The sequence below is a fragment of the Dermacentor silvarum genome, chromosome 8, assembly GCF_013339745.2.
Source record: "Dermacentor silvarum isolate Dsil-2018 chromosome 8, BIME_Dsil_1.4, whole genome shotgun sequence".
Classification (NCBI taxonomy): Eukaryota; Metazoa; Arthropoda; class Arachnida; order Ixodida; family Ixodidae; genus Dermacentor; species Dermacentor silvarum.
Genome location: NC_051161.1, coordinates 70,481,686 through 70,496,664, shown reverse-complemented (window position 1 = coordinate 70,496,664; position 14,979 = coordinate 70,481,686). Strand labels below are relative to the sequence as shown.

Here is a 14,979-nt window from a genome sequence, read left to right as displayed (position 1 = left end):
TCGCTGTCATTGTTCTTTTCCGAGCTTTCGTTGTTGTGTCGTAGTTTCACATATTATTGCGATAGCAATTACATGGACGCCCCAAGTGCATTTCTGCCGTAGTCGTTGCCGTCGCCGTGGTGTTCCGTATAAAGTCCGAGCGCCACAACACTGTCGCCTTGTGTCGTATGCTGTATGTGTGAGTGAAAGCGCACGAGGGGAGCCAACGACCGCGGCTCAATCTGGCGCACGCGAGAGAGGCAAGCTGACAGGAAGCACGCTGTCTTCAGTCGAAAGCCCGTGGAGGGATGGGAGGGAGGGAGAAAGGGGGGGGGGGGGTTATTCGACAGCAACTGCGGATTTCGCGACCGCGCGCGTTGGGAACCGACGATCGCGGCTCAATCTCACGCGCGCAGGAAAGGAGGCAACGCGGGAGGGAGGAGGGGCGGCGTTCTATTCCGACACCGACTGCATATTTCGCGCGCGCCTTATCTTGAAAGCGGTCGACAGGTGGCTCATACCTTTGTGCGTGCGGTGTTCTCATCGCTCAGTTTGCGCTGAAGCGATAGACAGCACTAGTGTCACTTCGCTCGCTGTTGCGGCCGCGCTTCCCGACGCCAGCGTTTTGACAGCGAGTGACGGTGGTCACACTCCCGCGGATAGCGGGAGTGGGATGCGTTCATGTTTGCCTGTGTACACTGACACAATGCTTGTAAATTTATTTGGTAAGCCAGTATTTCCAAGTTTATACGGCCGAAAGAACTACAATACTTACTTCGTACAGCTGTCTACTAATTTGGTATCCCAATCGATGCTTCGGCGTTTGGGGTGAAACTGCGACTTTTGCTCAACTGCACTTCTCTTCTTTTTTTGTATTCATTTTGCGCCTTGTATGTACACTATTCTTTTCAAGATTGTTATTTTTTCTCATTGTTTTGTTGTTAGCTGATATTCCCCTGCAGTTTTCTTATTTGCTTTTACATGTGTGAGTGCGCCAGCGCTTAAACATTATGGTTATTCCTGGGCCCGATAAATAAATGATTCACTTATTTATTAATAATATTATCATCAGAGAACATAGACCTTTCCATGTTCCTGCCTGTAACCACCAAAACTCAACTATCCATAGAATACAGAGTCTTTAGAACGCTTATTTTCATGATCCTGATATTTTTCATAACTTGATGTCATTGATCTTTTCCGAGCTTTGCGTTGTTGTGTCATAATTTCGTTGAACTGTCCTTCTCCTCCTTTTTCTTTTTGTATTCACCTTGCACATGGTTGTATGCACATGGATCTCTTTAAGGTCGTTCTTTTTATTCATTTTTTTATTTATGTGCTCCTGCCGTTTTTCTTCTTCTAATGTAGGCGTGCGCCAGCAACCACACCTCATGGTTGTTCGTGGGCACGGTGAATAAATAAATAAATAAATAAATGATTGATTTACTGATTGATTGATTGATTGATTATTAGGCGGTGACACTGATTCCTCTTCACAGTTCACTGAGATGTGGTAAGCGCAACGACATAGAAAGTGTACAGGAGTTGATTTGGCTTGAAGTCAGCCTAGTGCGTGGTGAAATATTGTTAATTGGAGCTTTCTATGTTTCCGCCGAGTACCTGTAGTTCTCCTGTCTTGGTTTTATGAGGTCATCTCTTCTATTGAAAGTATCTTATATTCTCATGGAAAGCACAGAGTAATCCTTCTTGATGAATTTAATACAGCTAGAATTGATTGGAACAGGCTTATATACTGACATTACAATCAATACATGGAGAACAAATGCAGCCTGGTTTATGACTTTCTACCCTTCTGTTCACTTCAGTAACATAATTTCATCGCCGAGTATTGTGGCAACGTCTTAGACCTTTGCCTCTCGAATGCTCAAGTTATACTATAGATGTCTCCCGTTCTGACATCTCTCTTGTGGGTCCCGGTTAGTTTCACTCGTCACTAAAGATAACTGCTCATTGTTAGCTTTGAGGCAGAGATCCACCAGTGGCAATAATGAATCCTCTCGCTTTGTTTTCTAGCTTGGTGATTATGTTGGATTATATGATTTCTGGTCCACCAGCGCTTGGTCACTGGTCACAGACAAACCAACGTTGATGACCAAGTAGACAAATTTACGCACCTTGTTTTGAGCAATATGCGCAAATACATTGCCCAGTATAGTCCTAAATGCTCTAAATATCCCCGATGATTCTCATCTGAACTTATAATGGCCTTAAAGTATAAAGATCGCGCGCACCGTAAGTCCAGAAGTCCTGTGCCTAGTGCGCGGAGAGAAGAATTCCGCTTTTTTCAAACTCTCTACAAAAGCCTCTATATACGTGGGATCACGACTGAAAATATTGAATTTTTAGAAAAGAGCACCTCCGACTGACCGCGGGAATTTTGGAAGTATATCGGCTAGGCGCTCTAGTAAACGTGGAGAGTGTTTTCGTCTCCTCGACTCTAGAGGAGTAGAAGTCCAAGCATTTCCGGACTGTATTGCTGCCCATTTCTCATCCTTATATAAAGCTTCAGGTTTCAACGCCGGTGTCAGTCAGCAGCACCCCACATGTCCTACATCTAGGGATGTGTTGTTTGATGAAAAGCTCACCAGCAAATGCCTTAGGAGCTTGAATCATTCCCTATGCTGCGGCCATGATGGCATCCACTCTGCAATTCTAAAATCTGACGGCAGTATACTTGCCCCAGTATTGGTACTTATGTTTAATAGCTGTTTGAGTACTTCCGCTTTCCCTCAGATGTGGAAAAGTGCTCTTGTTTTTCCTGTTTCTAAGTTTGCCTGTAAAAATTTCAGGAAACATGAAATTCAATGCCTGCAACGAATTGCATGCATAGTACTTTACGCTTCGAACTCAAGAAGCGGTGGCATGGTCTCAAGGTGTACTATTGGAGCAATTTTTCTTATTATTTTCTCTTACGGCATACTGACGAGTGAAGGTTTATTGCGGGATTGTGAGATAACCAATTACCAGTATAGTGTGTGCATGAGAATTTGAGCTGATCATTGGGGATTTGCTTCATTACGCCCGGTAGCAAATATTGTGCGGAAGCTTAATGTAATGTAGTTAGGTCTTTCAAGAGCGTGACTAATATGAATAATTAGAAAGAAGACCATTAATTTCTGTTGAAAGATTGGCTGTTTTATTCATTGTGTAGTAAATAAGTTTATCTTGTCGAATTGTCACATTTTCTTAGCGTTGGAATATCTGTTGTACTTTTTTTATTGTCCAGAAAAGCGCAGATATTAGCTGGAAGGAGAAAGAAAAACGCATCTGGTTAGAACTCGTATGCATAGCTTATAAAGAGGAAGCGAAATGTGAAATATATCTTAGGCATGCCGACATTATTTACTTGAATAGGTTACATAGTTTCTTTAGCTGAGCTTGGTTTAAGAAAGTTCTTAAAATTTCACACAGCTTTTATGGCTTAAGTTTTCGGAGGTTCCTCACAATCAAGTAAAAGTATTTAATTTTGGTAAGGTAATAATAAAAGGGGGCTACGAAGGCAGTAATATATGAAACATTCACTCACTTTGGCTTTTGTAGTGTTGCCAGGAAGGGTGACGATGGTTGCTTATTGCCTCGCTGGTGATTGGCTAGAAAGTAACCGAAGAAGTAAAACGCTTTAGCTGGCCTTGGGGAAAAATATCATTGCGCATATTTTGTAGGTTAGAGAAATAAGGGGCTTTTTTTTCATATCCTCGCAACATGATAGGTAATAAAATGAAAGAAGCATCAAGGATGGAAAAAATAAATGCGGATGCGCTATTCGAGAAAACGTTACAGGCTGTTATAGCAATGAGATACCTGAATTCCGTCATAGCATAGGTATATGAATGGAAATCGAACGTTCTTTTTTATCGCGTGTGCTGACAGAGGCAGAAAGGAGCGTTTGAGTTCGAACTTTTATGATTACTGCAAATACGTTTTCTTTCTTTGGTTACGGCACTAAAGATTGAACAACTTTTATTTCTTCAAATGATTCCACCAGCATATTTTAGAATCCGCAAACTAAAACAGAATTGGAGGCTCAAGTATACTAGCTTTTGCTGCGGTTTGCATGTTAGGGCGGAACAGCAAATAAAGGTTAATAAAATACTATTTCAAGATACCCATTAGGCGAAGTTTGTACTAACCGATGTCCCATATTTTTGCATGAACGAAAACTGCAGTGAAAGGACTGAGCAAGACGATTGATATTTATCAGTGAAAACATATCGGAAATAGTCGCATCGGTATTCGTGACTGCCTTGATAAGCCGAGTAGCAAACAGCCGAACAACGTCATCTTCTCTTCCCACCTGCCATGCATGCCTCACATCTTGTTGAGGCATAAGCCCAAAGTGCACATGAGAGCGTCACAATATCTTGTGAGGCTAGCTAAGGGCTTGATGTTTAATTATGCTATGACATAGAGGAGAATTATTGCGAATACATAAATTTCACAACGCAGTTTAAGAAGACAAGTGAATGTGTCGTGGTAAGCGAACCACAGTGCTAATATGCGTAAACCTGCAACTCAATAGAAATGGCACGGGCAGAAGCATCACAACATTACGTGCACGTGCGCGGATGGAAAGGGGAGACAGGAGAAGCTACTGTGTCGCTTACAAGGTATCCAATACTTGCGAACTTACACGCATGAGTTAAAGCTGGCGTGTTGTGACGTTGGTTTAACTATTTGTGCCAGTTAAGGTGAGTATGCTTGAACTCAAACGTGTTGCCATGCTACCGGTGCTGCATGGCACGAGATGTCATACAATTAATTTTTTTTGTAACTCTTTCGTTAAACTGGTAATTTGATTCCATAAAATAGTCGAAATGCATCGATTCACATTATACGTCTGAACGCAGTGTACGGAATAATGAATACTGCTAAATTGACTTTGTGAAATTTGTGCTCAGTATTCTGTCATTGCCACATGTGTTAGAAGAGCGGCAAGTTTATTCCGGCAGAACTTTACAAGTTGTGTAGCTGGTGTTTCGGTTAAAGTTAATGTTAGGAAATAGTTATGTGGCTTGTTGAAATCACGCTCAGATTTTACAGGATGCTGCATACTGCAGTACCCATGTATGGCCAACTAAGTAAATAGTACATAAAGAGAAAGTCACGTCTCACTTGTTATGGACCATAAATGTGTTCCTCCCTTTCGCATACTAAAACACACACTTATTAACGTGTCGGGAAGATGTGCAATCAGGTATTCAATAAAGTAATTCTTGGCGCCAACGTACTGCTCAGCGAAAAACTTGATTTATCAACAGGGAATTACAATATTCGTGGAAAACTTCTTACCTAGCGCTGCTAGAACTGGCAGCTCCACCAACTCCTGCAGCTGCAGGGGTGCTCCTTGCTGTGCCCTGGCCCCCGACAGAACCCACAGAAGACGAAGAGGCTCCAAAACCTCCAGAACCCTGAGGGCCCCAGGACAAACCGGGGGCAGGGACCCCATAACCATAGCCACCGAGGCCGCCCCAGTAGCCGTTATCGCCGAAGTAGTCTCCGAAAGGACCGTAGGCATATCCGCCAAGAGGAACGCCAGCAAAGCCAAAACCGTAGCCATCACCAAAGCCGTTTCCGCCATGTCCGTAATATACTGGGCCATAAACCGGCCATACATTGTAGCTACCAGGGTACCATGCTCCAGGGACGCCTCCACTGGGAAGGAAGCCTCCGGCTGCTGCGCCAGGTCGGCCACCTGATGGTGCAGCGCTAGGACCAGCAGATCCGGGGCCACCAGCGGGGGATACGCCGCTCGGGCCACTAGGGAAACCGCCATGGAAACCGCCATGGAAACCGCCATGGAAACCGCCAGGGAAAGCACCATGGAAACCGCTAGGGAAACCACCGGAAACACCGGTAGGGGATCCTGCAGTGCCACTGGGAAGAGCTCCTAGGGGTCCGCTTGATCCCGCGGCAAAGGGTAAGCCTGCGCTTGGGACGCCGAATCCGAAAGAACCACTGGTACTCGGTTGACCTTGTGGGCCAGCACCGACAGGTCCAGCAGGTCCGACAGGTCCAGCAGGTCCGACAGGTCCAGCAGGTCCGACAGGTCCAGCAGGTCCGACAGGTCCGGAAGGTCCGCCAGGTCCGCCACGTCCGACACGTTGGGCACCTCTGGCAGGTCCTACCTGACCGGCGGGGCCAGCGAAGTCCGTCTTCACGGCGGAACGTGGCGCAGCATACGCCAGTGAGGCTGGAATTGAGGTAAAACTATAAATTTTAGGCCCAATCTTGGTGGTAATGCACAGATGTTATGCAGTTATTCACACAGACACCAGCAGCCGATAACAGCAATTTCGGCAAAATAGTGCTCTTCAGGGAATCATACAGCCCAGATTTAAGTAGTAGCTGCAATAGAAAAGTGTCAGCGTACCGTTCTTGCAGTTCGTTATTTATTTTTTTGCTTTTATGATGTGCAAATGTATTATCCAGTATTATGTGCTATGGCTTTAATTCTGTGCAAGATGTTTCTGGCTATCTGAGGTGTGTTATATGTGCTATTAAGGTGCTGATTCTATACATAGAAGATATTATTTGCATGCTATATAACATGAAAAAGACATCCATCTATCTACCCGCATGCACGTACAGGTGCCGCTTCCTGGACGCTTTCGCTCCTTAGTAAATATTTTTGAACAAAGCACCATGGCTACAATGAGAAGCCGGTTTTATCGATCTGGGTGCTACGGGCAGCTCAATAGAGCCTAATGTAAATGACTAAGAGGAATGAACCACACGTTTAATGATAAAGTTGGACATTTCACTCGCTATATACAAAACAAATCTTCCAAGTAAAACGATAAACTGCCGCCTCTCAGCAACACCGGCGCTAAGATTACCAACATATCAAGTGCAAGTAGACACTTGTTTTGGGATTCTAATTAATGTAATTGCATTCAACATGTACAGAATGTAGAATCTGAAGCGTCCAGTAGAAGTGGTAGGTTTACAAGTGTGATGAAGACAAGGAGCACGAATAGCAGCAGTGTCACCAACGCTACGCCAAAGGGACTGAGGCCGATGTTAGGATACAGCGTGCGGCCTTAAGATACCGCTCTATTACCCGCTTTAATTAATATCCCAATGATTGGTGGAGGCGCGGGGTAAGTCATTTTGGAGCCAGTTGGTACAACAATGTGAAGCGAAAGAAAAGAATAGCTAGGTGCACCCGAGGAGTTCCTCGAAGTAGCGCCTCTTGTAACGACATCTTTCGAGAGCGCTCTTTTATGTGGCGAACACGCTCCTAGGTAGGCCCTATGTTAGAGAATATCGGGGACGTTTCTGAGTGGGTGATTTTCTTAAAGTTCATAGTCTCCATATTCCTGCGATCATAGAAGTTGTAAACATTAAGAACTGAATTTTTAAGTAACCTTAGGAACTTCAGGTCAGGCCCACAAACTTCCATTCAGGCATTTAATACTGAATGTAGCACAAACATACAAAAGAGGAGAGAAAGAAACAGAAAAAAACGACAGACTCCTATTGTTTGATGCTCTTTGGAACCATTGGAATTAGGAATATCTTTGCTTAAGATTGTTCATATTATTATGTCTGCGTTTCCTTTCTAACCATCATGGCGTCATATAATACTGCCTATCTGCAGCAACCTATCTATCCATATATAGCAACAAGAAACAATATGGCTCCCCACTGAATCCCTTCATCAGAAACTCGGTGCTGATATTGCGTGTTCACTCGTGAGTAGAAGAGGTTACACCAGATAACACATACGTTGGGCTACGTTGAATGTTTACACTTTCCTAGCAAAATGATCTGTTTTGCTTCAGCATTTACAAGTTGGGAATCCATCCTGCTCACAGTACATTCTTTTCATTTTGAGCAGCCCGATAAAGAGAGACTGAAGTCAAGTATTAGGTTCAGCAAAACTGGTGTAATGTACTTCCATACATGCTAACAGCCTATCAGGAATTACCAAAGTGCAATACGCCAATGTTGCTCCGCCTAATGTTTCTCTTTAGACGATTCTAGTTAGCTTGCGCATAGGGAGAGACTATGTTAGCAACAGGCAAGCCTCACGAAGTATGGGTGGGGACGCCAGCGTGCACTTCACACACAATCGCCTGCTTAGAAATGCTTATATATATATATATATATTCACAATCAAACACGGAGTCAACCTGGTGATATTTTCTTAACTTTGCACAACAACGGTTCCAATGCTCGACAATGCCATCGAGTCCTTGACGTCGCCGCGACGTCGTTAGCTTTGCGACTAAGGCGGGATATTCAAACATTAGAGTTTAACCTATATTTTATTCGCCAATAATCATTAAGCCTTTTCCTCAAAGAAAAGGGCATACGACATTGAAGAAATTATCAAGAAATATAAACAGCAGCTCATATTTTGATCAGTCTCCTTTGGAGATGTTTTTAAAATGCTGGTTTGAACGAACGAAAAGAAATTGCAGCTCCTCACCAGCAGACAAGAGGGCGATGGCAACGAAGGCCTTCATGACGGCTGTGTCCTGCGGTGGCTCTGGTTAGAAGACCTGCAGAATTGCGAATTTTGGACTACAGCAGTGGTTATTATATAGTTATCCGGCAACTATGGGAGCTTGGGAGAACAATTCCTTGCTAACGCATTTTTTCTTGTTTTTTAATACAATTGATTACTGTACTTGAAAAAAAAAATGTTCTTCGCGCTGCAGCCCCCTGCTGGGTCTTGGAGTTACATAGAAGACCCGCAGGGGCGGTAGATGTTCCAGCTGCCTGTGTTTCTCTCTTTTTCTTTCCTTGCTAGCCCGACAATGGTGACACCGATGTGTTCTGCAGTTAGGAACACAATGTACAGCGACCGCGACTCTATATAAATAAAAAAATATACCCACACACGCACAATGTGCCATATTGGTATTGTTAGATAACGGTAACTCAGAAGTCACGTTAAGGCATGTCGCCCAGTGTCAAAGCACAATATCTTCTGCCCAATGTCGGCTTGCACTCAGCAGGGTATGCACAAAAAATAAAAATAAAAGGCGTTATCTTTATTCAGCTTGGTTTTCTATAGACACTTTCACCTTGCGGCTGCCAAATCTATCATTTCCACGTTAATTGAGTGGAAATACATGTTCAAATGTGGGCCCACCATTACAACAAGTCCTCTCGGCAAGCTTACAGGCCATCTACATGCCAGACTTTTGCTCTTATTTCCCGGCCCACCTCAGCAACGTTCACGAGGGCTATGATATGCGACAATACAATAAGAGTCTCCGCGATAGGTTAGTTCACAATTTTCTGTTCATTGTGCTCCCTAGTTAAGAATTTCTGGTAGAACCGTTCCCGTTCTCTCCTCCTATTCTGCCTTTCATCAGATGTGAAAAATAAATTGCTCAAATAAAGTTTGTCCAGTCCAGTCCTTCACTCGATTCTGCTGGTGCCGTGCGCATGCCGGCTACAAGTAGCTGGAAACTTTTTTTTCCCGTAAGCCAGCCTAATACGCTCAGCTTCCAGTTGTGAAAGTATCGACTATACGAACCTATGGTAGGATTCCTGTTTGAGAACACGTATGCATTGTTCTTGTGGACCCGTTGAGTCTCTGCTCACTGGGCTACTAGTCTAGAAAAGCTTTTACCCAGTGTTGACGGTGTGAGAAAAATTTTAGTGTCTTTCAGCAAAGTACTTTTGGCTTTGCTAACACCGAAAGTGTCCCCCGCGAAAGGGAGATGCATAGTTCCTCCCTAAATGAGAATGATAGCTTTCGCGACTCTGAACACTCGCTGCTTGTGAATCTTCCTACATCTCTTTTTCTTTTTTTTTCAGTTTTCTTTCAGTGTTTCCTCGTGACCTAAGATCGCTGGCAAGAAAGTGACTACTGTGTTTCCACATCTCTTAAAGCACTTTGTAATAAGTTTCGGCTGATGAGGCAGGTTGTGGGAGTCCCATGCATATCTCATGTAGTGGCAGAGCTGGTGCTTTATCTGGCGTATAGTGCCAGCGACAGGGCGGCGCCCTGGTGTTGAAAATGGGCTGATAACTGGTGGTTGATTCGTCGTGAAAAGAGTGCGCTCACTAACTCCAGTAGAGCGTTTTTGAGGGCGCTGCTTTTTGATGCAATCGGATGGTTAGTCACGTGATATGTTTCCTTGTTCGTGGGCTTTCTTTATCAGCCGGGAAAAATAAGCGCGCAAAAAGTACCTGGTTGAAAACATGCCAGTTTAAGTTTATTCCAATTTTCTACAAATTCTTTATTGTCAGCACGCCATTCATGGCAGTAAATAAAGGTAGCTAATTGCAAATAATAAATTCAATGGCAACAAAAAAATTGATGGTGGCTGCTCTACTCGACTGTGAACAATAAGCACTTGGTTATCTCCACGTTGAATCTCCGTGGGTTATCTCCGCTTTTTTAAAAACGTCATGCATGAAAGATGTGACACCCTGTTTATAGCGACAGAAAGCGGCAGTAAAAGAACGTGGAATGCTGAGCCGCCCGTCCTTTTAAAGAAATTTCTTTGCCTAGCTACCCGAGGTGTGGCGTATCTCTGTTGCCATAGGCTGTCTACCCGAGTAAAATGGACCGATATCCCGGCAATGGTGTATTCAAAACTGGGCCGATCTCTAAGACGATGTAATTAAAGGGGGTGACTCGGTGGGCCGATCTTGACTCCACTGCAACGTAATGTGTCCACGCAAAAGTTTTAATGGAGTTTGTAGGGCGGGCCCATTCTGGAAGCGGCGCAGCCAGAGGCTTGAATGGACCGATACTGATAATGCTATTGGATTATAGTCGCTCAGATGTGTAGCATGGTGACCTCGCTTCTTTGTCTTCTTTACAGAAATTAACGTCGTTGTCTCTCCTCGTGCATGTAAAGGAGGGTCTCTTGCACAGCTGTTTTGTTGTTTTGTTTTGTTTTGTTCTGTCTGTGTCTCCGTCATTTCTTGATTTCCTCTTTTCTTTTCTCATATTTTCATTTCCTCTATTCCCTCCTCCTATAGGAGTAGGCAGGCGTTGTGCCCCTCTCGGTGGCAGTTGTCAGCTTGCTCCCTCCTTAATCCCTTTGTGTCCTTGTGTGTATATGTGTACAAATCAAATAATAATAATAATAATAATATAATAATAATAATAATAATAATAATAATAATAATAATAATAATAATAATAATAATAATAATAATAATAATTGCACAGCTGAAGCACGGAGAAGAACAGCGCGAAGAAGAGCTACGACGATAGCATGGATTAGTTTTCAGAAGAGGCACTTGCACAGTGGCACATGCTCATACATAGCAAACGGTGGTCGTATTCAAGGCGACGGTAAGCGTTATTTACCAGCCTGTAGACAGGAAAGTGCAAGTGATTTTTTCTGTTACAAAGGTGCGAACGTGGTAAACGTCGATCGATACGTTGTAAACTTCAGTAGATACACCAGTGATTGCATTTCTAAGTGTAGCACGAGGAGAACGGCGTCTCGAGATCGACAATGTCGTGTAAGTCACCGAGAACCTCCTCATACCTTCATTCCCGCAGTGTGTGGGATCCAAACACCTTCTTACCGCCAATCCGGCCACGTCTTAGCGAATCATGATGCCCCTTTATTTAGCTTCCACTCTCCCGCACAAGAGAAAAAAAAGTTTCAGAAATGATTTCGTGCGCGTATTTCTAAGAACAACCTTGGCAACTGCACCTCATGTGCTCATGACGTAAGCTTTCCATATATGTTCAGGTTCGAACAAATGTACTAAAATATGAATCAAGTTAGAAGCAGACGTTTCATGCTTTTGACCGAGCCCATACTGCACAAATATCAGCCTTGGTGGAAAAAAGCCATGCCAAGCTGTTTCACGAAGCTGATTCAGCTCACGCTAAGTATTCATTTACTATATAAGATGGAAGACCCAAGATGTTGAACCTAAGATATTACTTTGAGGCAAACTTTAGCCGAGGCTCATAAGCTGCTTGAATGCCGTTTACAAATTGAACAGTAGCATTACGGACGCTGTCCCAAATTCCTCCAAGGGTGCTCCTCGCGCTTGTATTTATTATAATTTTATTTTCATTGCCTCACAAATGCGTCTTCCAATGGCTTTTATTGCAAGCTATTGCGCGGTGTAAGTTATATACGTAATTGGACACGCCGTTTTGTGCACTGTTTAGGTCGCTTTTGTTAGCAATGTTGTAACGGTTATGGAACATCGAAGGCTCTAGCTGAAGAAATATGGGGATAGTTGTGGGTGATACACTTGTACTAATACTTTTTTATACCGAGGAATTTTTTATCATTCCCATGCGGCCATATGTTGAACTTCGACGCGGTGCACCTGCATAAGTCAATGGACGCGGCATTTTTGAAACTGATACTTCAAAAGGTTGCCCAAATTTCCATAACTTTCAGTTAGAAACCTCGAGAGGGTGGGCCCATCTAGTAGCTTGCATATTTACGGCACTTATTATAGCTTTAAAATAGTGCAGTTTTGTAGCAAGTTCTGGGGCCCATATCTCCGATCTGGTGCCATCTTCAGAATTTGTTCCTATTCGATATAACCAGAAAACTCCCTATCTACAATTCGTAGATCAAAATATGTGCCGTACAGTAAATATTTAAAACTTTAATAAGTTTAATTATGTTAACTATTCAGGTAAGCATTTCGATTTCTCGTAGTAGTAAGGGAAGCCTCATCTAGTAATTTAGCTCAAGGGTTTCAACTGTGCTATCTGCCTTAGGCAGTTCCTAAAAATTTGGTACAGCTGAAAAACAAAACGCCCACATCGCCAAATATATGTTACCCCCAAAAACACTTTGCGAGAGCCGGTCTCTAAGCTGTGCTAAATTGTCGTTAAATCTAACTGCTAGACCTATGACCTTAACCCGTCGGTCGTGGACGAAAGCTTCAGTGTCAGCAGACCATAAAATAAAGCACCTTCGTTATCGTGCCACGTAATCTGTGCTTAATGCTTTCATCGGATCGTTGTGCTGATTGGTCATCTCTAAGCGCACCAGTTCAGCTGCCCTTCTGTGAAATCACTGATTACCCTTGAGTGCTTAACTATTGTGAGGATTGGATAAAGGGATTTATTTTAGCAGCAAGAACCTATTTGTACACATTATAATAAATCCCGCTGTCCAAGCCTGTTCCTGTCCGTGGTTTCGGTGGTAGTACAACCCCTTGCCCTTCTCCCTCCCCTTAACTTTACCCTTTCCCTTAACTTCCCCTTTCCCATCTCATACCCCCAAAATTTTATTTAGCAACGCCCAGTTCATTTATTTTAAATTGGCAATACCTGCTATATTCTTATGGTGCGGGCAGAGGCTTTTATTTTTCTTCATTTATGCCTCACAATAACGCACGTCGTCGCCTGCGTCTTCTCTTGCACGTGTGCCCACTACAGGTGGCAATATGCACGCGGGAACGGCCGAAATGTCCAGACTGCGCTACCTTTAGGATCGGCCCACATTCTTAGAATGTACATACCATATTTGTACGTAACAAATTACATGTAATTAATTACTTGTCTTCAATTAATTTTTAGTAATTGTGTAGGCTAACTATTGCATTGTTTACTCGGTAACGGTCACTGTTTTGCAATTACTTTTTCCAGTAACGATCTACTTGTAACCAGTTACTACATTCGCCGGACAACCTGTAGGAAGCAACGCAGCCTTGGGAACCTGAATTTGGCGAAAACTACAAACAAAATGACTGCGATCGTGCCACGCAGCAGCATGGCGAATGCGCATGTTTGGACAGGCAAACGCAGTATTAGCCGGATGTTGGCCAAGTTGATGTTCGCCTAGATGTTCGCCAAGTTGTTCGCTTATTAATTGATCAGGTGCTGGTATGTCTCGATAGTGAAGGTCACTTAGGACGTTAATGTCACGAAATCACATACGTACGCCTTTTCAGCTTTTTATTGGCCCTACCACGAACGCCTTTTTCCAGTCCCAGGAACAATAAAGCGCGGCGCTTCATATTGGACCCAGGTACTGCGTTACGGTAATATTGTGCGCAATATCCTGTATTCGTTACAACACAGCCCTGCCACCCAAAGCGCTCATCAAGTGAACTGCGCTATCTGTGGAATCGGCCCAGGAAAAAGGCTAGAAACAAACATGCCCGATACAGCGTAACTCACTGGAATTTACTCGCCAAGATAGAAATTGTCAAAAAAAAAAAAAATGTGGTGCTGTATCGCGCCGGCATTCGAACTATGTACCTACAGAATGATGTCCACATCATTGTCAACATTATTCTAGCAGATCGCTAGACCGAGAAAAATAATTCGCAAAATATTCCCTAAATTTTGCTCTAATGCCGCTAAAGTTGTCGCTAGAACTATCAAGGGAACTTTACAGAATGTAGGCTTTTTTAGAACACTGGAATAAAGCTAACATGACGCCCACTCAAACTTTTCAAATTTTTCTCTTGTCCGTCCAGGTGAAGAATGAACAGTGAATTTTACAGCAGGGTGTAGCGGACTTTTACTTACTAATGTGTTGAAAAAACCGTGCACAGTAACAGCTGAAATCCTGTGTTTACCTTCAGATGCAGGAGAACAAATCTAACATGGTTAAAAAGAACGCTGGCCACGTGATTTTCATATCACACACACAAAAAAAAACAACAGTTGGTCCATGTCATGCCTGCAAACTTCCGATTTTTTGGAGCTCGTGAAAAGAGAACTGAATTAGGCAAGATAATCTCGATAATAATGTTAACTCGGCAATCCCATTCTCGTAATCGAAGTGTTTAGTCAAATATTATCTTTCTGCCTCTTGATATACCCGAAAGCTCCGCGCCGTATCGGTTAGCTTGAAATCCGTAAGTAATGGAGGCGGTGCGTTCTGATTTGCGTGAACAGGTCCAGCCACTTTAATATGTACGCAATATGTATACAATTGATCAGTCCTATTTCTGAACTGCTGCGTTTTAAACCTCACCATGAGATTTGTTGTTTGCAATTATATTTGGTAATTTAATTTACTGCGGCGCCTGCTAACGTCCACCAAGTGATCGTAAGCCTAC

At 43.3% G+C, this 14,979-nt stretch overlaps 1 protein-coding gene and 1 long non-coding RNA gene across 3 annotated transcripts; one reads left to right on the top strand and one right to left on the bottom strand.

Annotated features, from left to right (window-relative positions):
* Positions 1-3,113: 3,113 nt before the first annotated feature.
* LOC119461409 (uncharacterized) lies at positions 3,114-6,080 on the bottom strand. Of its 2 annotated transcripts, XM_049672618.1 has the most exons (4): positions 5,809-6,080; positions 5,290-5,772; positions 3,527-3,590; positions 3,114-3,243 (listed from the first exon to the last, which is right to left on the bottom strand). In XM_049672618.1, the coding sequence occupies exons 1-4, from the start codon at positions 5,819-5,821 to the stop codon at positions 3,240-3,242; spliced, it is 564 nt and encodes a 187-aa protein (XP_049528575.1). In that variant the 5' UTR covers positions 5,822-6,080; the 3' UTR covers positions 3,114-3,239. The 2 variants fall into 2 exon arrangements, with proteins under 2 accessions (XP_049528575.1, XP_049528574.1); XM_049672617.1 differs by having other exon boundaries at positions 5,290-6,080.
* Positions 6,081-11,370: 5,290 nt separating this feature from the next.
* Positions 11,371-14,417, top strand: LOC125947574 (uncharacterized). The gene is made up of 2 exons (XR_007468404.1): positions 11,371-11,445; positions 13,556-14,417. It is a non-coding gene; the product is annotated as an uncharacterized LOC125947574 (long non-coding RNA).
* Positions 14,418-14,979: the final 562 nt, after the last annotated feature.

Excerpts from the sequence above, each read along its gene's own strand:
- LOC119461409 (XM_049672617.1), bottom strand. The coding sequence starts at position 5,821 with ATGGTGCTTTCCCTGGCGGTTTCCATGGCGGTTTCCATGGCGGTTTCC. Across the intron at positions 3,591-5,289 it reads GCCAGTTCTAGCAGCGCTAG|CCAATCACCAGCGAGGCAAT; the intron begins GTAAGAAGTTTT and ends GTTACTTTCTAG.